The 24,434-nt window shown below is 51.8% G+C and overlaps 1 protein-coding gene and 1 pseudogene across 1 annotated transcript in view; one reads left to right on the top strand and one right to left on the bottom strand.

Annotated features, from left to right (window-relative positions):
* HERC2 (HECT and RLD domain containing E3 ubiquitin protein ligase 2) overlaps positions 1–24,434 on the bottom strand; it is a 115,897-nt gene that overhangs the window by 58,527 nt on the left and 32,936 nt on the right. Inside the window, 19 exon segments of the mRNA XM_039853408.1 lie at positions 563–745; positions 1,666–1,858; positions 2,732–2,913; positions 6,473–6,664; positions 7,342–7,493; positions 7,606–7,742; positions 7,818–7,991; positions 8,560–8,693; positions 10,740–10,935; positions 11,015–11,142; positions 11,234–11,366; positions 11,625–11,839; positions 12,599–12,749; positions 13,430–13,533; positions 13,901–14,071; positions 17,200–17,385; positions 18,066–18,221; positions 19,370–19,554; positions 21,591–21,769. Coding sequence (XP_039709342.1) covers positions 563–745; positions 1,666–1,858; positions 2,732–2,913; positions 6,473–6,664; positions 7,342–7,493; positions 7,606–7,742; positions 7,818–7,991; positions 8,560–8,693; positions 10,740–10,935; positions 11,015–11,142; positions 11,234–11,366; positions 11,625–11,839; positions 12,599–12,749; positions 13,430–13,533; positions 13,901–14,071; positions 17,200–17,385; positions 18,066–18,221; positions 19,370–19,554; positions 21,591–21,769 — 3,151 coding nt within the window.
* Positions 16,251–16,369, top strand: LOC120595373 (uncharacterized; annotated as a pseudogene).

Genomic DNA, 24,434 nt, shown 5'->3' with positions numbered 1-24,434 from the left:
ACTCACAAGCACTCACACGGACACACACCCGCTGCCCGTACTTCTACACACTCACATTCACTTACGCTCAAACAGTGTAGGGGCTTGAAGTGTGTTCACCCACCGCTTCGGAATGCGACCCCATTCGGAAATAAACTGCTTGCAGGTGTAATTAAGAAACTAGATTAGGGTGAACCCTAAATCCGATAAAAGTCCTTATCAGACAGGAAAATACACAGAGACACTGGAGACGTGTCCACATGAAGATGAGGCAGAGACTGGAGTGATGTGGCCACAGGCCAAGGAGGCCTCGGCCACCAGCAGCTGGGAGAGGCAGGAAGGAGCCCGTCCTGGAGCCTCCGGAGAGAGTACGGCCCTGCCACACCTCGACCTTGGCCTTCTGGTCTCCAGACGGAGACAGTTGTTAGGCCGCCCAGTCTGTGCTACTTTAACACGCCAAAACAGCTGCCAAGTTTGTGCTAATGTGCAACAGCCGCACCGGGGTGCGCACGCACGCGCACGCGCACACGCACGCGCACACGCACACACACGACTCCGCGGGTCCACAGCCCCTCACGCGTACGCGTCTTGTCCGTCGTTCCACTCTCCACCAACGCGCGCAGCAGCCCGCACAGCGTCTTGGTGGCGTCGCTCTGCATGACTTCGGCGTGGACGGCCGCGGACAGACAGAGGGTCTGCAGCAGGTGAACGGTGCTCGTGAGCATCACCGCGGTGGGGTGGACGCTCTTGTCCATTTGTTCAGCTTCTGAAAGAGAGGATCGTGTGAGACACCGTAACCCCAAATGGAACTGGAGGCGCCCCTATGTGTAATTTAGGACTCATACTTTTCTTACTGCAGAAAGGGAAGCAGCCCTTTACAACATGGCGTTCAGGACGCACTCGAGGCTCACCCTAAGCTGCTTGCCAAAGAGTGGGCTACACCCTGGTGGAGGCGGAGGGCCTCCCGCACGCGGCCTCCACGGCGGGAAACCAGAGGCCCATGGGTTCTGGACGAGGAGGCGCGAGGCGGCCGGGCCACGCTTCTGTCGCTCAGCCAGCCCTACTCAGACCTCACTTCCCTGAGTGACACCCGGCAGCTGGGAGGAGGGGCAGCTGGCCTGGGTGTCATGCGCTGCCGACCACCAGGCGGGGCTACGGTCGCGCCCACATTCGTCACCTGTGCCGATGGGCCGCGGCCCCCACGAGCACACGCTCGGAGCAAACCATCCGCCCTCCGCCGAGCTCAGCCCCTCGGCTTGTCGCCTGGGAGCCAGGGCACGCTGCACGCCTGGTCAGAGCGTGAGCTGGGAGCCAGCACACGGGCCTCCCGCACACCACAGGCTTCACGCACGCATCCCAGGGGCCCTGGGACATCTAAACACACGCAGCCCTCCTCTCACAATGCAGATTTCCGGGGTCCCTCCAAGCCGTCACCTCTGCTGACTAGCTCCCCCCTCAGAGGGACGAGGTGTGAGGAGGCCACCCCTGCTCTGACGGGCTCCTCAGCGAGACGGCCGATTTCAGGGCCACACCACAGCCCCGCCTCAGAGCCCGGGGCTCACACACACCAGACCCTCAGGCCAGCCCGCCTGATCGCGCTGTCCGCAGGTGAGGCCGGGTGCTGTCCTCAGCGTGGCCACGAAGGCTGGCGGGGCCACGCTGGACCCGCAGCCCGCAGGCACGCACCGGAATCGTCCTCCGTGTCCGAGTCCTCCGCCGAGGGCCGCGCGCAGGCTGGCAGCTCCGCCAGCTTGAGGTCGTACTTCCCTTCCTTGCCCATCCTGTAGGAGTTGGTGCTGCCCGTGTCCCACTGGACCCGGATCCACCCGTCCTCTCCCAGGTCGCCGATGACACGGCCAAGGCCAGGGGGCGGCCCGTCCTGGGGAGCCAGAGCACAGATCAGTCAGGGGCTGCGGGCCCGCGCTGCGCAGCCTGCTGAGCGCGGCGGTGACACCACGTGCGGCTCCGAGACCCCAAGCTCTCCAGCAGCGCGCGCAGCTCCCGGCGTCACCTGCTACTGAGCACCAGCAAACTGGCTCACATCCCCTTGGCGAAAGAAAAGTGGAGACCAGCCCGGTCCTGGCCCCATTCCCTGGCCCCTCAGTGACTCACACACACCTGGACGAGCAGCCGCACCCCTGCCCAGCCCCAGCCCTCCGTGTCCCTGCATCTTGTGTCAACAAGGGAGAGCTGTCTGGGGGTGTGCCGCCCGCTCCAGGACATGCAGGTTTCTGAGGTGACTGGCAGGCCCTGCCCTAGCGGGAGGCCGAAAACCCCTCAACACGATGAGGGTGCTCCCAGCCCGCAGGCAGGTGAGCACAGTCATCAGCCAGCGGCGACGGCAGTGACGTAGACACCAGCCCAGTGACCTCTACCTGGGGAGCCGCGTGCTGTGAGGAGAAACAGGAAGGTGACCACACCCAGCAGCCGCTGGAGCCTGCTGGACAGCGCCTGCGGGCGTGGGACAATGCTGGGATCCCCAGGGGGCTACGTGTCCTGCTGTCTTGCTCACTCTAGGCTGCACCTCGGTTTGAGCCGCCCCTCCTGGCAGACCTGAGCCTGCGCAGCGCCCTGCACAGGATGCTGTTCTAGTTGTCTGAGTCCATCGATGACTTTGTCATCGTCCGCTGCACATGTCCTGAGTCAAGGCCATCATTTATTCCAGTTCCCACCCACTGAGGCATGCTGGTCGGAGGTGAGCAAGCGCAGGGGCGAGGACATGGCCGCCGCCTCTGAAGCGGCCTCTTAGTACCTGGTCTCCCCACTTCCAGTCCACGCCCCTTACAACCCGGGCTCCGATCTTCATCATGGCAGCCAGCTCGGGCCCGGAGACCGGGGGCTGCATGGGCGTCGCCTCTCTCCTGGTCTCCTCGAGGACCGTGGCACCGCGGGCAGACGTGCCCAGGTCCTCCTCGGCGTTCTCACAGCTGGGGCCTGCCAGGCAAAGAAGCAGTCAGGACTGGCAAACCCCCACCCCTAACCAGTAAGTACCGATGAAGACCCTTTTCAATCTTTTAAAGACTCCGTAGCCTAGAGTGTATTTTTATCAATACAATAAATTCTATGTAGCTTTACTGACGGCAATTAATATTTTTTTAAAAAGGTAAGAGACGGACAAAACATATAAACGTATATCAGAAGATATAAAAGATATAAAAGCAAAGTGATTTAAGTGAGAAAGATACTCAACACTTATCGTTACTAGGACAGATAACAATCCAAATGTCCGACAATGAGAAAATGAACTTGGACTACGGTCCTGCGTGGAACAGAGCTCGCGGGAGGCCCGGACTGCGTGCGCAGAGTCCCGCTCACAGGGCTGGCCCTCAGCGGGTCGGTCATTGACAGCCATCGCTGTGTGAAGCCGTCTGCACGAACCACGTGGTCTCTGCTGAAACCTGCTTCCTCGGGGGTCTGGAACCCGGGCACGTGCCAGGCAGAGGCGCCCACGTGACCAGCCCTGTGAAACTCTGGGCACCGAGTCTCTGCTGAGCTTCCTAGCAAAGGACACACCATGTACTGTCACAGCTCGTCGGGGCACTAGAGTGCATCCTGCGGGGCTCCCAGGGAGGACTGTCCTGGTTGCTCTCAGACTTCACCCACGCGCCTCTCCCTTGGTGGACCTTGCTCTGTGCCCTTTCGCTGTAATGAACTGTAGTTCTGAGTGTGACCAGATGCCGAGCCTGGCAGTTCTCCTACTGAGGCCGCAAACCGGAGGGTGGTGGTGGGCACCTTCTAGAACCACCTCTCTGAAATACTGCAAAAGCACCGTTTGGTAAAAGGAAGACTGAAGGGGTGGGGCGCGATGGAGACGGGGCCCGCGGTGGCTTCGGAGAACTGAGCTGTCAGTAAGCACGACCCGCACGGCCTGCCAGACCCTAGCGACTGGGCCTTGCTGCTAACAGGTGGGGTGCGCAGCCCCAGTGACTCCCCAGGCATTTACTCTCTCCTGCGGGTGGGAGGGACGAGCTTCCGCACACCATGCCCAAAGGTGGGCTGGGTCAAAATGCAAAAAGGACGTGTTCCTCTCTCCTCCGAGAGGCACAAAAGGTGGTTCAAGTCCCCGGGCTGGAGCTGAGCTCCACGCAGACTGGGAAACAGTTCTTCTCAGGCCAGCAGGGCCTCTGGAGGCCCCAGGAAGGGCAGGGAGCATTCCAGCTAAGCTCTCCCCAGGCAGCCGTGACATTAACCCTGTAAATAGTTGAATTTGCTGCCAAGGGTTCAGATACATTTGTAGTAAGAAAAAGGGGGTGGGGGGTTCCCTAAGTGGCTTTGTACTTGTGGCTACTGTACCTAGACACACACAGGAAGAGTTGTTATAAAATGCCATCTGCTCGTTTCTTAGACAGAGAGAGGTCACCCCGATCAGGGGAAGCGGCAGGCAGACCTGGGTGTGAGCTCATGGGACACCCCTGCTTGCTTTCTGCAGCCAGTAGGTAAGCTGGGACTTAACAGAAAAAGCCCCATAATTAATGATTTGTGCTATGACTTTTACCTATTGGATCCTCTGGGGAAAAAGGGAGACAACATAAAAAGGCAATTTCTAGGTGGAAATACACTTTTGATACTTTTAAAGTAATTTTTAGTTGCTAGTGGGGCCTTAAGAAGTCAGATGTCTGACTCGGAGTGACCGTTTTCCAGCTTGATGCACATTTCTGAAAGGGCCATGTGACCACAAAGACCAGCAAGACCCCATGGCTTAGGAAAGCCTCGGATTTTCCCTCAGCCTTGGAACGCTGACCCTGCAGTACCTCGGAATTTCAGGCAGAGAATATTATACACCAGTCAGATGTAATGCACGTACAGAACACTCTACTCATAAAGAGGAGACACGGCCTGTTGCGGGGAACGGGGAACGTGCTCCAGGGCAGACGGCATGCTGAGCCATGAAACAAGGTTCAATAAATTAAAATGAACAAAAATCGCACAAATTATCTTCTCTGACCATAATGAAATGAAAGCAGAAATAACAGAAGGAAAACTGGAAAACTCACAAGTATGTGGAAAATAAACAACACACCTAACCAGCCAAAGGAAAAAAAGAAACAGGAGAAATAAAATTATATTTTGAGATAAATAAAAACAAACACGTGGCATACCAAATTACAGGATGCAGCAAAAGCAGTGCTAAGGGGAAATTTACATCTAAAAAAGCAAATACTAAAAATGAAGAAAGATCTCAAATCAATAACTTAACTCTATACCTAGAGAAACTAGAAAAAGAAGAAGAAAGCAGAAAAAAGGAGAGAGTGAAGATTAGAGCAGAGATGAGTACAGAATAGGACGACAATAGAATCAACAAAATCAAAAGACGGTTTTGTGAAAAACATCAACAAAACTGACCGTCTTTTAGGTACATTAAGAAAAAAGAGAAGATTCAGGCAACTGAAACCAGAAATCAAAGCGGTGACAATACCACCGATTCTACAGAAACAGAAACCATTCAGAGAGCAGTGTGAACAACTGCATGCCAACGGATGTGCAAATCTAGATGAAACGGGAAGAGTCCGAAAAATACACGACTTACATGAACTGAACCAAGAAACAGAAAACGTGTATAGACCTATACAACAAAAGATGGAATCAGCAATCGAAAGCCTCTCAACAAAGAAAAATCCAGAACCCGATGGATTAACTGCTGAATTCTACCAAGCGTTTAAAGAAGTAAAACCAATTCTCTAACTCTTCCAAAATCAGAAGGCAACATTTCCTACCTCACTCCGTGAGGCCGGCATTACCCCGGTAACAAGAAAACTATAAAATGCTGCTCAAAGTAATGAAAGACCTAAATAAATACGAAGCCGTCCCACGTTCGTGGAATAACAGACTTAACACCGTTAGTGGAGCGATACCCCCGACGCAACCGGAAGCATCAACACCATCCCTGGAAAACCCCAGCGGCCTCTTCTGCAGACACAGAAAAGCCAGCCCTGAAATTCCCATGGAAACGCAAGGAATCCAAAGTACGTTTGACCCTGCAGTTCCGCCCCACAGGGTGCGACCAGAGAGCAGACAGGTGTGCAGGTGGAACCTCGTTCACAGACGCGAGCAGCAGCGCCCGCCACGGCCAGAGCTTCTCCAACGCACGCGCGGATAACTGCACGCGACGCACTCAACGGCACGACGCTTCAGCCATGAAGACGAGTGAAGGGCCCTACGCACTACGGTGAATGAGCCAGAAACGCGCGGCTGAAAACTGCGAGGTGTCATGGCCACGGACTGCCCAGCAGAGGCAGACCCACAGAGGCAGGCAGGTCTGTGGCTGCCGACAGCGGGGGACAGACCGGGAAGTCCGGGCCAGACAGTGCGGACGTGCGTGCGGCGGTGGGCAATTACGGAATGCGGCAGGGTTGACGCCTGTGTGACACTGTGGCTGTGCTTCACGCCACCAGCCTATAAACTCGCGGGGGGCGGGAATGAACAGTTTTACGTGATTCGAGGTTGACCACAGCCAAACAGGCTGGGGGAGAGGGCCTGCGCGGCGCCCACCCACCGATGAGCCGCAGGGCCGTCTGCGTGAGGGCCAGCGTGCCGGAGTTCAGCAGCAGGTTCAGGCTGTGCGCGCCGTGCTGCACCGTGAGCACCCGCAGCAGTACCAGGAGAAAGCGCGCGTGCGGGGTCGTCCCCAGGCTGGGTCCCGAAGGGTTCTCGTTGGCGAGGATCTGCAGGGGCACGGGCTGGACACCTAGAAAGCATCGGCACCCACGTAAACTTCTCGTGCGTAGACACGAACACAAACATGATACGAAAAGCATCAGCGCTTTTTAAACATCGTTTTCCCGTGGATTTCCAGAGCGTGGGCATCAGGCGGTGTCTGTGTCGCTTTGCGATAGTGCCAGTCCTAATACCCCACATTCAGCTCTCTCCATCTGTCCACGAAACTTAGCACTCTGCCCTTCCGAACAGCCCTGGTGGCTTCCTCATTCCATTTCAAATATAACAGATACATCTAATTTCCCTTCCATAAAATCAACCCTAGCATTGCCCTGTTCATGCTCGAGCCAGCCACGAAATGAAGCATGATGTTAATACGGGATATATATTTTAGGGCGTGTGGTTTAAGTGATAAACACGAAAACGTTAAGATGTCAAAACTTGACTTTAGGATACTATGTGATTTGTGCTTTTCTGCCCAATTTTGAAAACTTTGTTTATAATCTGAGACAGTTTAAAGCAGCTTAGATCACCATTCTAATATACAAAGTGATCGAAGCCTTCCCGAAAGCAAAACTCGGCACTTGTGCGTTTCTGCAACATATCGTTGAGGGGCAAACTATACGAAATAATGCCGATGTGACGGTGGACATTGCTTCGATATCGATTTTAACACAGCCTTTGAACCGTCAGCTTGTTCTAACTCACCAAGCTCTTTAAATTTGGCACTTGCATCCATCAAAATATTTCGAATATTCTGCACGGCCCAAGCATACAGCTTGCCAAATGTCACTTCCAGCAGCATCCGATTAAAAGGTGGGATCAGATCAACATCCTTTAAACAATCCGTAAGGGGCTCCCTTTCAAAGATAAAGAATTTTACTTAGAACACGGCCAGACTGGAATCTCACTAGGACAATGTGTTTTTTGCCGCAGCTTCTTTAGTTAAGAAGAAACGTTATAAAGATTCACCCTGTGTCGATGCCCTCCGGGATCAGTCTCTGCCACCCACAGAACACAGCATACTGCACGGATGGAAGCAGGAAGTTTTTCGTTGCCAGCTGTAATATCGTGTCTATCCCTTCCAGGCGAACCTCCGCTCTCTCCAACTGCAGAACAGCAGGGCGGGCAGTCAGGTACGGTGGGCACGGCACGGTGCTCAGGGCAGCGTTCCAGCCCCGTACCTGTTTCAGCAGACACTTCCTCATCTTCTCCACGTCCACCGGTTCTTCTTTAAGGGCGAAGTCGGCAATCGTGCTGAGCAGTGCAGACTGCGGGTAAAGCTCCTGGACGTTCTGCTTCAACCACTTGTACCTGTGAACACCTGTAACTGTGCTCAGCAGGGGCTGCCATTTATCCTAAGAAAACCAATTTTCATGGGTTTACCCCACTCATATTGACACGTGCTCAATTAAGTAAAGAAAGTGTTAAGTGCCAACAGGTTTAAATTGATAAGATATTTTATATTTCTACTTATGTCCTTTGGAGCAAGCCACCTTGGCACACCAGGTTAACTATCAACTACACTGACAGCCTTGAGAGCCAGCCAGGACAGTTTCTGGAGCAAAGAGTACATTCAATGAATGAATGGATGGATGGATGGATGGATGGGTGGTGGGTGGATGGGTGGGTGGATGGTGGATGGGTAGATGGGCGGGTGGTGGACGGGTGGGCGGACGGGTGGGCAGACGGATGGGTGGATGGATGGATGGGGAATGTGCTACTAACAGCAGAAGGAAAGGCTTCTCCAGCTATGGATCTAGCCAGGGCACCACAAGGCACCACAGGCACAGTCTCTGCACTTTCAACTGCCCGCTGCACCCTCCACCCGACAGACGCTTAAGAACAAAGCGACGATGCTTATGGACTCTCTGCTGTGTGCTGAGTTTCTAGTCAGCAGTCTCCTAATCACAGGAAATACTTCACCTTGGGTGACTTAATTACGATGGGTCTTTTGTCCACATTTATAGGACTGTGAGGCAAAATACAAGCTTCTTCTAAATCACTTTCTTCATTTCCGATTTTTTCTTCATCTTCGGTAGATTCTGGCTTCTTAAGAACTGTGTTTAAAAACATCATTCGTTATAAAAACTATTTGTTTAAATACAGTTTTAAATTAAGAAATATTTAAATATACATGAAGATAAAGGACGTAAATATTTTAATATTCACTGTCAACTGAAATGCTCAAAGTACAAAGTAAAGACCACCATGATTACTCTGACGTGACACCCAGGAATGACACTCTGTCACTCCATGTCAGGAACACGAAGACGGCCAGAGCTGCCATAGAGAAGCCCTAAGAAGGGGAAGCCCAGGGGCCTCCCAGCTTTGTCTTAAAGGGCCGGACGGTGTTCATTTTAGTTTCTACGGGCCATTCGGTCTATTGCAAATCTTCAGCTCTGGGATGCAGCAGAAACAGCAGCTAACTTTATGATGTTGTCATTTAAACTTTACATCATTTTCATGCATCAAACACATTATTCTTCTGGGTTTTTTCTTTTAAATTCATTTAAAAATGCACAATCCAGCATCAGCTTGTGGGTAGTGCACAGCAAGCAGCAGGCTGCCTTTGTTCCGAGCTCCTGGCTTGCCCACCCAGGACTGGTACAGAGGGGTCTGCCACCAGGATGCAATGAATTACCTGGAAGCCTTTTACTACGTTAGCCTCTTTAATGAGGAAAACTGCTGTTGAATTTGCAGTGTGACATAGGTGTTGCTATCATATTTTTGATCCCTTTCAAGGCTCTTAGTTTAATTCTCAGCATGTAATACAGATAACAGGCAACATAATGACGCACCGGGGCGATAAAGCATTAACGCAGGCCTGAGTTGCTCGAACGCTGCAAACTCCCAAGAAGGGCCTGTCCATTCAGCACCAGCCCCTGGCCAGCTCCTGGGACCTGAGCCCCCAGCTGAGAGTGTCCCTGTGTGCCTGAGGCCTGGGGCCACGTTTGCCAGTCTGAACAGAGTTTATGCGGAGAGCACAACTTATGGCGATGGCCTGTTTCTGCTATGGGTGCTGCAGTGCAGGTCCCATGGAGCAATCGTGCAGGCCCCAGGTGTCTCATGTGGCCGACCCGCAAGAGCAACCCGGACGCCAAGGCTCAGGTGAGCATCCCTGGCTGATGGGCCCTGCGTGTGCGTCGGACATCACTGCTGAGGGATGAAGCGCAGTCCGTGTGACTCCACGCAGGGCCTGGGCCCCGCTTCCCCTGGAGGTCCCTCCATTTGCGTCTCCTTCTGCTCACTTTAACGGGTCCATTCGGTCATAAACTGTGACCGTGAGAGTCACAGCTCTCTTGAGCCCTAGAGAGCACCACCAGCGAATCAGCTGATTTAAGGGTGGTCTTGGCGATCCCCCGGAAAACATCAAACCATTCAGTACATGAGCCCACAAGAAACTCTCAGAGGTGAAAATGTGGGCTGCGAACCCTGGAGGAAACGCTGGGTGGTGGGGACACCCTGAGGCCGAGGCGGGCACCTCCCGAGGCTGCGCTTCTGCCGGGTTCCTGGGTGGGGGGCCCATAAGTGTCCTTGTCGGGACTCCCTCACCCAGAGCATCTCCAGGACTCAGACAAGTTGTGCACTTAAGGGTTTGCTCAGGGACCATCAACTCAGGATTTACTCATATTCTAGTTATTTAATAATGCAAAGTCTTTCCCACATCCCTACACAGCTGTTTCCTGAAAGTAATATTAATTCTAATTCCTTTTATATCGGAAAGCTCGGTATTTCAAAGAAAAACCCCTCTCTACAAGAATGGCAAAGACTCCTGCAAAGACGCGACATCCCTACGTATCTCCGCCCCGGGACGAGCGGCAAGAACGCTTCCCACGCCCCGTCAGTTCGCTGAGCCTGACAGTGTTTTCAGCACCGACCTACTAGTTACCAAATCACAGCGCACTCAATCCCAAAGTCGCGCCACGACCTGCTGTCTGGGAAAACCAAGCCGGGTCCGAGCGTTCAAGCTCGAACACCCCCGGTGAGCACGGCCGTGGCGCAGCAACGCCACCGGATGTGCAGAGCAGCGAGCGGCTCCGACCCGGTCACGGCCTCTGCCACGCGGCGCACGTGACGGCACTTCCCACCTTCCACGCTCTCACCTTTCTTTTTCCTTCGCTCCCGAATTATCTTCTGGGCTATCCTCCTCCAGCGGGGCACGGAACCTAACAGTTTAAACTTGGACATTATGGACAGATCGCTGCAAACTGCGGGTCTCAGCTCGTTAAAGAGGAATCTCAAACGTTCGATGACCGGGGCGCAGACCTCCTTGTAAGAGCGGCCCTGCTCCTGATGTGTCTACGAAGTCAAGCGAGAGACAACGACACTTTAGCAACGGCTGCGGCGCACGGAAGAAAGACAGCCGAAACCCCTTTACCTTAATGAGCGAGCATTTCGCCTGGTAGACAACTCTGCACACGTCCACCACTGACTTGGGCAGCGCCCTGTGCTTGACTTGTTCCATACCAAGTGTACCGGCGTGAGCTAGAGACAATGCCACGTGACCTGGGAAAGACATTCACGTGAGGGGCAGGGCGAGAGTATGTACCGCACGTCAGTCAAGGTCTCCAGAGGGCGGAAACATCAAGCTTCATACCTAAGTCTTCGTGCTTCAAGAGGCAGCAGAGTAGCAAGCGGCCGACCTCTTCCACGGGATGCTCGGGAGGAAACGTGATCGGTGTGGTCAGGTGGCACTGCCTACAGTACCTTTCTATCTGACACAGGAAGTCCTGCAACGGAAACAGCTGGAGGCAACTCCCGAGCCACCGCGGCACGTCGTCGTGAATGCTAAACGCACGCCGCAGCTTCCGGTGACTTTGCCTTCGGCGTCGCTGGCATTCCGAACCGAACCAAGCCGTCCCCTCCGACCCAGCCCTCCGAACAACGCGTAAACAGCAGCGCCGAGCTGCTCAAAGCGCGCGAAGGTGCTCACGGGTCGAAGCCCGGAGGCGGACGGGAGGGCGCTGGGTGTGCACGGTCGCGCTCACCTTGACGTTGTGATCCTGGACGTTGTTGTCAGCGAGGGCCTGCAGGAACGCCTGGGAATGGTCGCCCAGGGCGCGGCCGTGGGAGCACAGCCGGGACTTGCTGGCGGGAGTGCCTCCCGGAGAGCTGCAGTGGTCCTCGTCTTTCTCCTCATTGTAGCTGTAGTGGATCTGGCTGGTCTGCAGGCCCCCAGAGAAGACGGATGACTGGAGCCACTCTGGGAAGTGCAAACATTACAAAACCCTCAGCACTGTTCAGACTGAGCCGCAACAAGAAAAAGAACTGAATACTTGATTTAGATGAAACTGTGCATCGCTCATGTGAAAGTCACAGCTGGCAGTGACAGAGGCTGGCTTCAAATTCCTACACGGGCCCATCTTGTCCCGTCACGCTCTGCTTTGCTGTGCTTCGGTGTTTTCATGAACATCGAGGCAGACCCTCCACCAGCAAAGACCAGGACTCGCTGAGGCTCAGACTGTGGTCAGCATTTTGAGCAACGAAATATTTTTTAATTACAGCGTTTTAGGCACGATGCTATGGCACACCTAACAGACTACAGTCTGGTGTAAACAGAATGTTTACACACACTGGGACACCGAAAACTTCGTGTGAGTCGCTCCATTGCGACGTTCGCTCTGCTGTGGCGGGCTGGAGCCCCCCGCTCAGCATCTCCGAGGCCTCCTGTGCCTACGTGAGTAACCAGGACGTGCTGCCTGGTTACTCAGCACGCCTCGGGCCTGGCACCAGCACTCGGGGCGAGAGTCCCATTCTCATTTACCAGCTGCCCGCATGGGAAGACCAGGCTTCGCATTTGAACAGGGAAGGGGGTGCCAAGGCACCACTCACACAAGTTGCTGACCGGGCAGCCGCATGCCACGAAGTATGACGGGGGCACGGGGCTGAGGCAGCGCGGCCTCCGCTGTGCAGTCAGTAAAGGACCTGCTAACCTATTCGCAGAAAACACAGTTTCTCTTACTGGCACATTCGACCTCGACAGGAGACAGCGGCGTGCTCACAGCTAAATAGGAGGCGTGCAAGCCGAGAAGCAGGCCCAGGTTCCTCTCTGTGTCCATCAGGGGCGAAGACAGACTTCCCAGGTCTGGGACGGTGACGACTTCTTGGTCAGGCTGAGAGAAACGAAAGTCACCGTCAGTCTGAGAAAACAGGGTTGACGAAAAACAGCAAACCAGGAAAAGTGAAACTCTTGTCCCTTCACGAGCTGCACGGCTGTGAGGAAGCGAGCCAGGCATTCGGGGCCCAGTCCCGCGCCCTGCAACCGGGGGCTCACACCGCCACCCGCACAGCGGAGGACCCTCGCCGCGCCGGCCTGCTGGTGGGGGACCGCGGCGCGCGGCAACGCCTGTGCTACGATATTCTTTGGGGAATGAGACAGAAGTTTCTAGAAGCAGTATTCATGATGTTATGCGAAGAACCCAAAGAGAAACAAAAACATGACATGATAGTATTGCTGTCAGTGAGCTGTGACCACACATGTGGAAAAAATAAAGTCATTCACACGACCGTCGGAAAGACGTTTCTATTCTAAAGAATGACACTACTTCTTCCCCAAAATACATCGCTTAAGATGGCACGTCGTTCCAAATGTCTATATAAGTGCACAATGAAATTGTGAAGACCCAAGGTTAACCTCCTTTTTTGTGTGAAAGAGTCTACACTTCTAACAAATTAGCGATTAGAAAATAATGTTTCAAGACCAGTGCATCACACAAATAAACGTCAAGTTACTTATCCTGATGTCAGACAGAGGGTCCCCGCCACACCGCGTGCACACCGCACACGGCCTCACCTCCAGGTACTGGCCCACGCAGAAGGCGTGCATCGACTCCCGCGTGTCTTCGAACTGCAAAGCAGCTTCCAGAGCTACAACTGGGTCCTCCCCTGCAAACTGAGCTGGAACGAGAGGAACAAAGGCACGTGGCTCCCAGGCTGCCGGCCCGGGCGGCGGCGGCAGGAACGGCGATATGAAGCAGACCGGGCAGGTTAACGCCAAAGTTAGGGTCACCAGAGTATAACGATCTGTCACCCACATCCGGGGCTGCCCAGGCTAACTGAGAAGTTGGGACGAGTTCCAACAAGTGTTGGAAGAACAAAATTGCGTCACGATGAGAAATTCTTCAAATGATAGGACAGACTTCGAAGTCACAGACAGGTTCAAACGTGAGGGCTGGAGCAGTACTTAATTAAGCATTTAAAAGCCAAATGCTTAAAATGACATCTGCTGCAACTCTTAGCCACGAAGCAGAAAGCGTGTTCTTACCAAGAATACTATTCCCTGTCAACGACTGGGTCTGGAAGTCTTTTATGTCATACACTTTCCCATCGATCACGGTCCAGAAGCCTCCATCTTTATTGTGGTTCTCCAAATCGGCTTTGCGTATGAGTGTCACTTCCTCATTGTTTCTGCAGTTCTGACCTGTAAAAAATGACTCTGTATATACAGAAACCATAATCAATAAATCAATAAATCAACAGATGAAACGACTAGAACAAACTGTAAGAACATAAACAGACAACTCCACCATCACGATGAGAGCAAGTACCTCTTGCAGTAACTAACACCACAAACAAGAATTTGGCAAGGATACAGAATGATTTCAAAAACAAAAACAAAACCACCACCACATGAGCAGCTGGAGAAACAAGCTGACCACAGCCCGAGAAACAGCGCATCTCAAAGACCTCAAAGAAATGCGGCAGCGGGGCAGGAACGCTGACCGCAGCGCAGTTAAATCGGAAACAGGTAACAAAAATAAAACGAAATTTCTCCACATGTTCAAAATTACGGAATATATTTTCTAAGTCATACAAAATTCCCAGAAAAAAAATAACTACGGAAATTAGAAAACATGGTGAAATGAACGACAATGGAAATACTGCAGATACTGACGACATGCAGCTAAATGCACATCTGAGGGGGCATCTCAAATTCAAATGTTTATATTAGGGAAAAAGAAAAGCTAAATGCAAACAAGTTAATAAACATCGAATCAATAAAATTCTATGAGTTAATAATGATACTCAAAGAAACGTCACTGGTCACCTTTGGAACTGCTAAGACAGTAACTCGATGTCATGAAAAACGGTTAGAGGGGGTGGATGACGTCTCTCCTGCGCAAACTGTACCTCATGCTAACCAAACGGCCAAGGGCCAGGGTGCTGGGGATCTCAGAGGGCAGACTATGCACGAACTCCCTGGACCACCCGAACAGAACTGGGGAAGGGGCACCCAGAATCACGGGCCTCCGAGCCGACAAGACAGGCAGCTGACCCCTATAACCACAGTTCAGAGAAAACGTAAGTGATAGGAAACATGAGACTAGATGAAGAAAATGCGATCGGCGAAGTTCGAAAAATGTGAAATGCTCCAGCACAAATTCCCTGCCTCTCTGAAAAATAAATAGTACGTTCAAAGAAAGGGAGGAGGGGCCTGGAGTTAGGCTGTCGGGTAAGGAGACCAGGAGCACGCATCGACCCACCGCGACGTGCGGCACTCGCATGCAGAAATGAACTCCAAATAGGTCAGACACCTAAAAGGCATCGAACAGCTAGAGGTAAGAGCTAAGACTGAAAAACATAAATAAAGCTGTCAGGAGAAAACAAGAGAAAAGCTTCATGACGTTGGATGCGGCAAAGATTTCGTGGACAAGCCACCAAAAGCATGGGCAACAAAAGAAAAAATAGGCAAGTTGTACTTCACCAAAATGAAACATCAAAGGACACTATCGACAGAACAAAAAGGTAACCCGCAGAATGGGAGAAAACGTTTGCGCATCATATGGATCCGGAACTCCTAAAACTCCACGACAGCAACCGAAAAAACCTGACGCGAAGAGAGGAAGAGAACTTGAATGGACATTTCTCCGGAGATATGGAAGTGGCCAATAAGCATGCGGACAGATCCGTGTGACTACTTATCCTGAGGGGAGACCAAATCAAAACCACAATGCTGTAAGTACCGCTGCATCGATGAGGACGGCTACCATCGAAACCACAGCCAGAAACAAAAGCCAGGCCTGGCGAGGACGTGGCGAGACAAGAAGCCTCCCTGTGCCCCGCTGCAGCCCTGCGGGGAACGGCATGGCGAGCCCTGGGAAGGTCAGACGCCGAATTTCTGCTCCACACTACGAGAGAGAAACCGAGGAACGGGAGCTGTCAGATCGGACACAGACGGCCACCTGACCAAGCAGACCAAGGTGCTGCTCCGAAAGAGTGACCAAGGACAGCTCTTTCACCCAAAGGTGCTGAGTGACCCTCTGGACAAAATGCCCGTGGAACAAACGATGTGCGACCTCTGGGAATGGAGGCCGAACAATGAACTGTCGTGCTCCGTGGGGACGAACATCGGCGCGCTGCGGGAACCTGGCACTCCGCGCTGAAGCCTGCCTTACGAACCGCGAAGCAGCAGACGGAAAAACGTTGAAGCAGGCAAGCTCCCGGGGCGCGTGCCCTCGGGGGATGACAGGGAGTGCTGGGGGTGCTGCCGGCGCCCCTTTCCTGATCTGCACGATGTCAGGCAGTTTTCTTGGTGACAAATGAGCGGGGTTCTGTACTTTCACGTGCATGTCACCGTTCACAAGAAAAACAGGTTTTAAAGTAAGTACGTTTTAGTCTCCGGCCACGCCACCCTGAACAAGCCCGATCCCCTCGGATCTCAGAAGCTAAGCAGGGTCGGGCCTGGTGAGTACTTGGATGGGAGACCGCCTAGGAAGACCAGGTGCTATAGGTGTAAAAAAATAAAAAATAAGGGATTGTAAGCTGACAGGGTCCTTGCAATTGGTGAGGTCAGCCAAGGGTTGCCTCGCCTACAAAGAAAAATGAGTAAGTTTGAACTACTGATCCAACCATATCGAGCACAGAGACAAAAATAACCACTGAAGTTCATAAAAATAGACAGATGGTGCTAAAAATATTAGCCCTATTAAAAAAATAAGAAACAAGACCCTAAGCTTGGTTTCCTCAGGACGACTGCTACTCCTTGTTTTAAGCTCCTATGTCCTAAGGTGGAGGAACAGCCCACCTTGCTTGAGTTTCTCCATGAAATGAAAGTTGAACCACAACTTCGATTAAGTCAACGAGTCCAGGAAGTCAGAACCATACAGAGTACGGTGACTTAGACTGAGATTCAAAACCGTCAAAGAGAAGACAAGCGTCATCCCATCTGGTAAGCACGAGACGTCCAGTGCGGAAGAGCTCCGTCACGCAGGAGCTGCACACTTGGTCACGTCAGGCACCACCGGTAAGCCCGGAAAGTCACCCTGGGCTCGCCGTCTGCCTCCGAAGCTAGGCTTTGTCCAACCACCCCAACAGCACCTTCTGCAGACACCCGAGCAAGGGTTTTCCAGAACTTTCTAAAAGAACCCATTTCAGGATGTGACAACCATTACTAAGAGAAAAATCTCTGCTCTGGATCGTCTTCACTTCCCACTCACACTGCCACGAGGAACAAGCGCGGGCAGGGGTCTTCCTCGGGCAAGGGTTCTTTCAAACGGAACGGCAAGAACAGGTCAGACTAGGAGAAACTTTCCTTAGAAAGCCATCTGAGTTAACACGCCGTACCCATGATGCCGGGCCAGGCTAACTCCTCATGGTCATCCCGTTCCTTTCCTGGTGCCAGGTGGTTGAACCGATCCAGATGCGGTAACAGGCCACCCAGCAGAGGGACAGCTCCAGCCTCCTGCATGAGACCTGCGTTTTTGCTGAGCAGCAGCACTATAGAAACTACTAGTTCTGGAAGGAGAACACCTACGTGTAAGAAGGAAAAAATTATAACACATTAAGATTTAAATGGAAGCATTTATCCTCCTATTAAACTACTTTATAAGCTTGTTTAAATTCTGATAAATCACGAAATAAGGAACGCTTTAGCATATTCCTACAGGATTATTTTATCTTCCATTTTGAAAGAGACAGACATAAGCATCAAACGATCCTTTGATTTACAATAATACTTTTCAAAAACACTGTTTTAACACAGAAGTATTAACTAGAGTCTTATACAGAAAATTACGTGTTGACAACTAAGCTTGCTATCAGGAAAAAGCACTCAGTAACAATGACCCCATGTCAGAGAATTAACTTGAAAAAACGGTAAGCAACACTGAAATTTATTAAGGTCCAGAAAAGGACAACTAATTTTTATATTGCTGGGGAAAAAAAAAAAACTAGCTGATTGCCACGGACCTCTCTACTGAAGTGTTAGTAACCGTGGCATGACCCTAAATCACTAATCATATTTACAGTGACACCCCGACTCCTGTGCCAAGTTCCTTAACAGAGTCAGTCACTAAAAAGCAAAGGAGAAACAGCAACAGGACTAGAAAACATATGAAGGAAAAGCAAGCAGGTTTCCCGGGAACTGGTAAATTTGACTCTCATCAACCCCTAAAAGTGAGTGCGTGTCGGGGAGGAAACAAGAAAGGTACCGGTGAAGTCCCCTTCCACGATGCAGGCCACCTCCGCGAAATGGCGCCAGCTGGTCGAAGCGATGCTGGCAGCCACAGGCAGTATGTCTCCGATGTGTGTGCACAAGAGGGCTGTGTACTTCTTCAGCAAGGAGCCCACGCCCATGAGCTCGGGACCTCACGGAAAGACGGAGAAGATTCGATTACCCCTATTAAAATCTACGCTGCAAATACACCGAGTCGCTCCACTCCTCACTACCATCCCTACAATAATTTCCTCAAATAGGAACCACACCCTAGTCCCTGGCTCTTTTTATATCATGTAATTTGAAACCATAAATCTGGTTTTGTCGATTTTTATACACTGTACTTCACGGTACCCACCAACTCTGGGTGTATAAACACTAAAGACATAACTTAGAGTTCTAAAGTCTTACATTCGATACACAAATATTTTCTAAGTCAGGGCTTAAGGCTTATAAATTATTCCCAGTGAGCAAACTTAGGCATCCCTCGATCTCAGAAAATCTTCACCTTTTCTTCCTATGTGGCTCTTCCTTGTGACTTCATGTCTTTGAGATGGTCGCTGCTTTCAGACTTTATTTCAACCTGCAATTTCCCATCATCTCCAAATGCCTAACTCTTTTCAGGAAGTTCTGTTATGTTCGCATGGACCGGCTAGAAAAAGACTAGCAAAGCAGCAAACCGTTCCGTCCTCGACAGAGAGCGCTACTTTCTAGAGAGCCGGCCACTGACTCCCAAGCTTGTGGACATCGTGTGCAGAGCTGAAACTACATGTCACCCTACCGTAATCCTCACGGGCACCCTCAAGTAACAGCCCAGGTCTGTGGGAGAGCAATGTCATCTATAGCCCCCAAGACCTGGTCCCACGTCCGGCAGCTAACAAGCAGAGACCCAGCCTTGCCCCAACGATGACTCTCTCCCCCTACGCCCGGCTGGCTTCCCAGTGTGACAGACGAAGCCTATGGCATGACATTCCCACACTATGTCACTCTCCGACAGTCCACAGGAAACATTTAGAATAAGTCTAATAAACCTTCTGTGAGACTGACCTGAACATAAAGGATGCCATCCCTGATGTATGAAAAACTTAAACGTTAAGACGATGAGATAAAAAATATATATCGATGAGTCTAATACAGAAACATTCATCCAAGTAAAGGTGGGTGCAAAACAAAGTCCCCAAATGGGTGCGCTGAAACGCACGAGGACCACGCACCTGGGCGCGCTCGACCGACTGGTCCAAAACCTACACGGAAAAGCCGAAAACACACACAAGACACTTTAACATTTCAGCAACTCACTAAAAGTATCTGAGGTCTGCCCAACACTTTCTCCCGGATAAAGTTTACTGATAAGTAAGCGCTGGAAACGCAGCAACAGGTCCAGGGAGGCGGACTTGTCACGGCTCTGCTGCTCCAAGTCCAGACACGACGAAATCCGACGGGCGACATCCTTCAACCTGGCTACCGTCTGGGAAGCGATGTTTCTGCACAGGGTAAAAAGGATCGCAAAATCAAACGGGTGGGCTGATTATAAATTAAAGGTGGTTAAAAAAATCACGACACAAGTCAAATCAGAAATACAGATGTGACGCTCCCCAAACACGTGGCAGTTGTGCAACGACACGCAGGGCATCTGAGCAGAGAAGACGCCGAAGGTGGACTCAGGCTGTCGGCCTGACAGACGCGCTCCTCAGAGCTGCGTGCACTGGCCCAAGGTGACAGAAACGGCCCGCGTGGACCTCCGGACAGAAATGCGGCTGCGACATCAATTTTTGTCCAAAGTCGCATTTCAAATACACAAGCGACACCGCCTCCGCGGTCTCGAGCAAGCGCCCAAGCGGGCCACGCGGGGCTGCGGGGCTCCAGGGCTCAGCCAGGACGGGACGACCGACCGGGTACAAATGCCCCAGGTCGCGGTGACACGTCCTCGAAGGACCCGGAAGTAAGGGACGGGGCTGACTTGCGTCCAGACCGTCAGTCAGAGGGGAAAAGGAGGGGACGCGCGCGTCCCGGGAGGCGCCAGTGAAGAGCAGACGTGTTCTGGCTCCGCGGCACAATGCGAAGGGACGGGGAGGGGAAGGGACGCCGCGGGCGACGGCGCGCCAGGCCGTGATGCCGAGCTCTGCAGGGCGCGGTGCCTGTCTGTGTCCGAGGTAAACAACGCCAGTGTGAGGGCGGGTAAGAGGAACGGGACACCAACGAGACCCTGCCCCCCAGGGCCGGTCCCAGGGCCAGGCGAACAAGGCCTGAGCCCCAGAACCGAGAACAGGAGGCCGTGGGAAGTGGGGGGAAGGAGTCGAAGCAGACAGGCAGGCCTGTCCTCCCCAACGGAACAAACAGTGAGCGAGCAGGGCGGCAGGAAAGCAGTCGCCTGGTCCCCACAGCCTGCCCACCGGGAACCCAGAAGGGCCCTTTCGACACACGCGCTCGTGCTGCGAGACAGCTGCACAGAACCTGACCTCCTCGCCGCAAACGCTCGACGTCCACTTCCTCACTGCCTCCTGAACACTAACCGTGACGCGGCCCCGCTCTGTGGTTCTTCCTGTCACCCGCTGGCAGAGTCACAACTGCCCACTTCCCGCAGGCGTCAGCGCCAAGAGTCCCTAGGAGCGAACGCCAGGCTGCCCCACCCCCGCCACCTGCACTGACAGAGTGAATTCCCTTTCTTCGGTTAGCTACGTGGAAGGCCAGAATGCGTGAAATGCTGACCAGAGGAAACATTGTTAGACTAGAAAAACAAAACAAAACAAAACAAAAAACCAACAAACACATTTTTTTTTTGAAATTAGCATCTACTCTAAGGAGCTTGCTCTAAAACGTCTCTTTTAAGAGTTCAGCGTGCCCAGTAGCTTCTGGCGTCTCAGGTGTGGACAGCAGGCTGTCCCCACACAGCCTCCAGCCGCCACCCCTCTGGACACGCAGGGGCTGCTGCTCCCTGTTGCCCGAGCCACCGGCCAGGGCTCTGCTGGCTCTGCATGCTGACGGTCACACGAACCAGGAGCCACATTCGCCTCGGCTTCCGTTCACAACGGGCAGTAACAACCTCTCAGAAGTCACCTCCTTCACTTTTTGAATGGCACTGAAACGCCAGCTGACATTTTTCAGCAAACAGCGTCTGGCCCTTCGGCCCCTGCCAAGTCGGCCTCTGTTCACATTCTGACTCTGACTCATAACCGCCTCCCGAACAAGCCTTTGGAAAGAACACTCACCACTCTGTTACTTACTTCCACTCTTAAATTAAAGTTGTCTCACAAAGTTACACATCCATCTGTGACACACAGGAGGCGATGATACGATTCATTTTTAAAAAGTAACCAGTGGTTCTGCAGAAGCCCCGGCTCTGCTTCAAACATCACGGCAAGCTCTCCTCTCGTCTGTACCTCTCCACCCCGAAACTATCCTGGGTAATTTTCCAAGTATTTCCTCAACAGCCAAACACATTTTTGAGTCCCTAATGCCAACTTCTCTATCTTAATATGAAAACCAATAACCTTATTAAAATAAAATATCCCATATGTACCTGAGAAGCTGCTGGACGAGCTGGACCAGAGGCAGACACTGCTTCCCCGAGGACTCACAGATGCCGGTGTTGATGAGGTCTTTGTCCAGCGGGGTCCTGCTTCTGTGAAGCGCTGAGGCATCCACTTCCTGCTCATCGATTTCTTTTTCCTTCTGTGCTTCTTTTCTGGCTTCGATATCCTGTGATTCGTAACACAGAAACTGGTCGCCGGCTATCTTAGCAGCAGGGGCGAAGGAACCTGGCTGAGCCCTGATCCCACAGCCCAGTTGTCCCTGCCTTTGGGCGCCGACCCAGACACCCGGTGACATCGGCCCACACCCCCTGGTTGGAAGTCCCGTCGCTCTGCTGCTCAGTTTCTAAACAGGCTGTTCGTCCTACAAATCCAACATGCAGGTGGCCTGTGGTGATGGTCTCCAGCCCGTTCTGTCAAGTCCCTAAGACCCTCACTACTGCTGGCGGTTCCCACAAACGGCCAAAGTGGTCAGCAGCCCCTGACCCCCGCCATCTGTCTGCTGTGCGGACGTGGAAAGCAATCCACAGAGTGGAAAGCAATCCATAGAATGGGAGGGCAGATTCCCAGGTCTCAGACTTGACAAGAGACACGTGTCCAGAATACAGAAAGAATCTAACAGTTATAGTTAAACTGAACCCAATCTAAAATCAGGTCGAGGACTGAAACAGACATATCTTCGAAGAAGGCACAAATGGCCAGTCAGCACGTGAGAAGATGCTCAACATCTTTTGCCAGTCAAATGCAACCGATATTCCTAAGGACCTATTAGGTGCCGGGCACTGTTCCAGTACCCAGATTACTGTGAAAAAGCAAAGTTTTTATTACTGGGCTTTATTTTCTAATGGTGAAAGCCAGAACCGTCTAAACACGCACAGTCCTCCCCAGGCCTGAGGGATCTGGGGACGAAGACGCGACTCAGCGGTAGGGATGGAGCTGGACGGCCACTGGACGCCTCTTAAGGGGAAGCAGGCACGTGGAAAGGCTGAAAATGGGCATGCTTCCCACCCGGCAGTTTCGTCCCTAGGACTTGTCCCTAATAGTCACTTCTACTGTGACTTGTAACCCACCAGAATTAAAACTTATCTATAATAGCACAGTCTAAAACCTAAACTGTCAACACTAGGAAGCATTTCTTAAAAAAGAGAAGTGATGCCCTTTCCATATGATATACTTCCCACGGCAACAAAGCCAACGAACCCAGCGGCAGAATATTCACCACAGGGGAGGGTGGAAAATTAACAAACTGATATGTCACTGAGACCAATTCTGGTATCATAATCAACACTGTTACAGCAAAAATATTACCAATGGTTATTCCTAAATGATGAGGTTTTTTTCATTTCTGCCTGTCACTTCAAAACATTTTTATTTCAAAAGAAATGGCCTTTGGGCTATTTTTTAGGTGTCTCAATTATTATCGCAGAGACCACAGTCTGTGGATCTCTGTAGCCCCACCCCCCACCTTCAAGGTCTGTCTCCCTCTCCAGCAGGAAGCACAGAATAAGCACCTGTGAACTAAATCAACAGGTTGTAAAAGTACTGCTTAGGTCATGCCACAGTTACTTTCTGGCCCATGTGGGGACCACCTCTGCCTGCCTGTCACTGCTTCCACCAGGCCAGCTGTCCCATGGGGACCCGTGGGGCACAGGAAGAAATGAAGAGGCCGGGAGTCAGCAAACCTGTCACCTGAGCAAATCATTAAATGTCTGTGGTGCTTAAGTCCACACCTATAAAATAGAGTTTAAAAGCAACTTTTTCCTCCCAACATGGCTGACGTGGTTAAAAGAGAAAACCAAAGTAAAGGACGCAGCGCGGCACCTGGAAAATCGCAGGTACACAAAGAATGGCACCTGCCACAACATTATTACATGCTTGACTTCGTCTAATTTTTCTCAACTTAAAGTATTTAAGTATGCTTTCAAAAACATCTTTTAACACTCTGACTTCATCTAATTTTATCAGTATACGTTTTTAAGTCAAAAAGTATCACAATGGAAGCAACTAAAGAAGCTCCGAATGGCCAATAAGCACATGTAAATATAAATTAATTCCTCACCCCACCCTCCCCAGAAGAGCTAAAGTTAAAACGACTGCCTGCCTCCTGTCCAGCAAGGTCGAAAAAGCTAGAAACTCTCACACAGGCACGGTCAGGTATGCACAGCACAGTCACTTTGGGAAACTGTCAACACACACTCACCCTAGGACCCAGCAAATTGTAATTCAAAGTATTTACTAAAGAGAAAAAACGTGTTTGCTAAACAACTCGTACACAACATGATCAAAGCAGCTTCACAGTGTCAAAAATACCCAAGGTCTATACAGAGGCACGGCAGACAGGGCCGTCGTCACAGTGAAACTCCTCGGCCGTGAGAACAAAGTGACGACACACGCGACAGATGCATCTGGAAGTATCAGGGCAAAACGAGGCAGAAGAAAAGGACGTATGACTCCTTTTGTGTGACATTCAGAACTGCCACTCCATTAACCTGAGGGAGGAGGGCCGTGTCCTAGCTCCGAGAGCAGGGGTGATGGAGAGGATTTAGAGCGTGATCAGAGGAACTGTCAACTCACTGAAACGGACACAAAGTGGGTGCATTTTATCACACGGAAAGCCGCCTTCAACTCTTTTAAAATAGTAAAATAAAAGACTTTCAGTTACAGAAAACATTGGGGGCATTTCAGATCTTGCTCCTGGCATATGTCATCAGCATGGCCCAAATTAACTTTTACAAAAATTAAAGAGAAAAGAAAACGTCCGGCCGTTACTAAGTTTTGCGTTTCAGTATTTCAGTAACTCGGACGAAAGGGTGCTCTTTCCCGCACGCGCGAAT

Source organism: Pteropus medius, unplaced genomic scaffold (genome assembly GCF_902729225.1).
Source record: "Pteropus medius unplaced genomic scaffold, Ma_sr-lr_union100, whole genome shotgun sequence".
NCBI classification, from domain to species: domain Eukaryota; kingdom Metazoa; phylum Chordata; class Mammalia; order Chiroptera; family Pteropodidae; genus Pteropus; species Pteropus medius.
The sequence above is the reverse complement of the archived record's forward strand: the minus strand, read 5'-3'. Positions and strand labels throughout refer to the sequence as shown.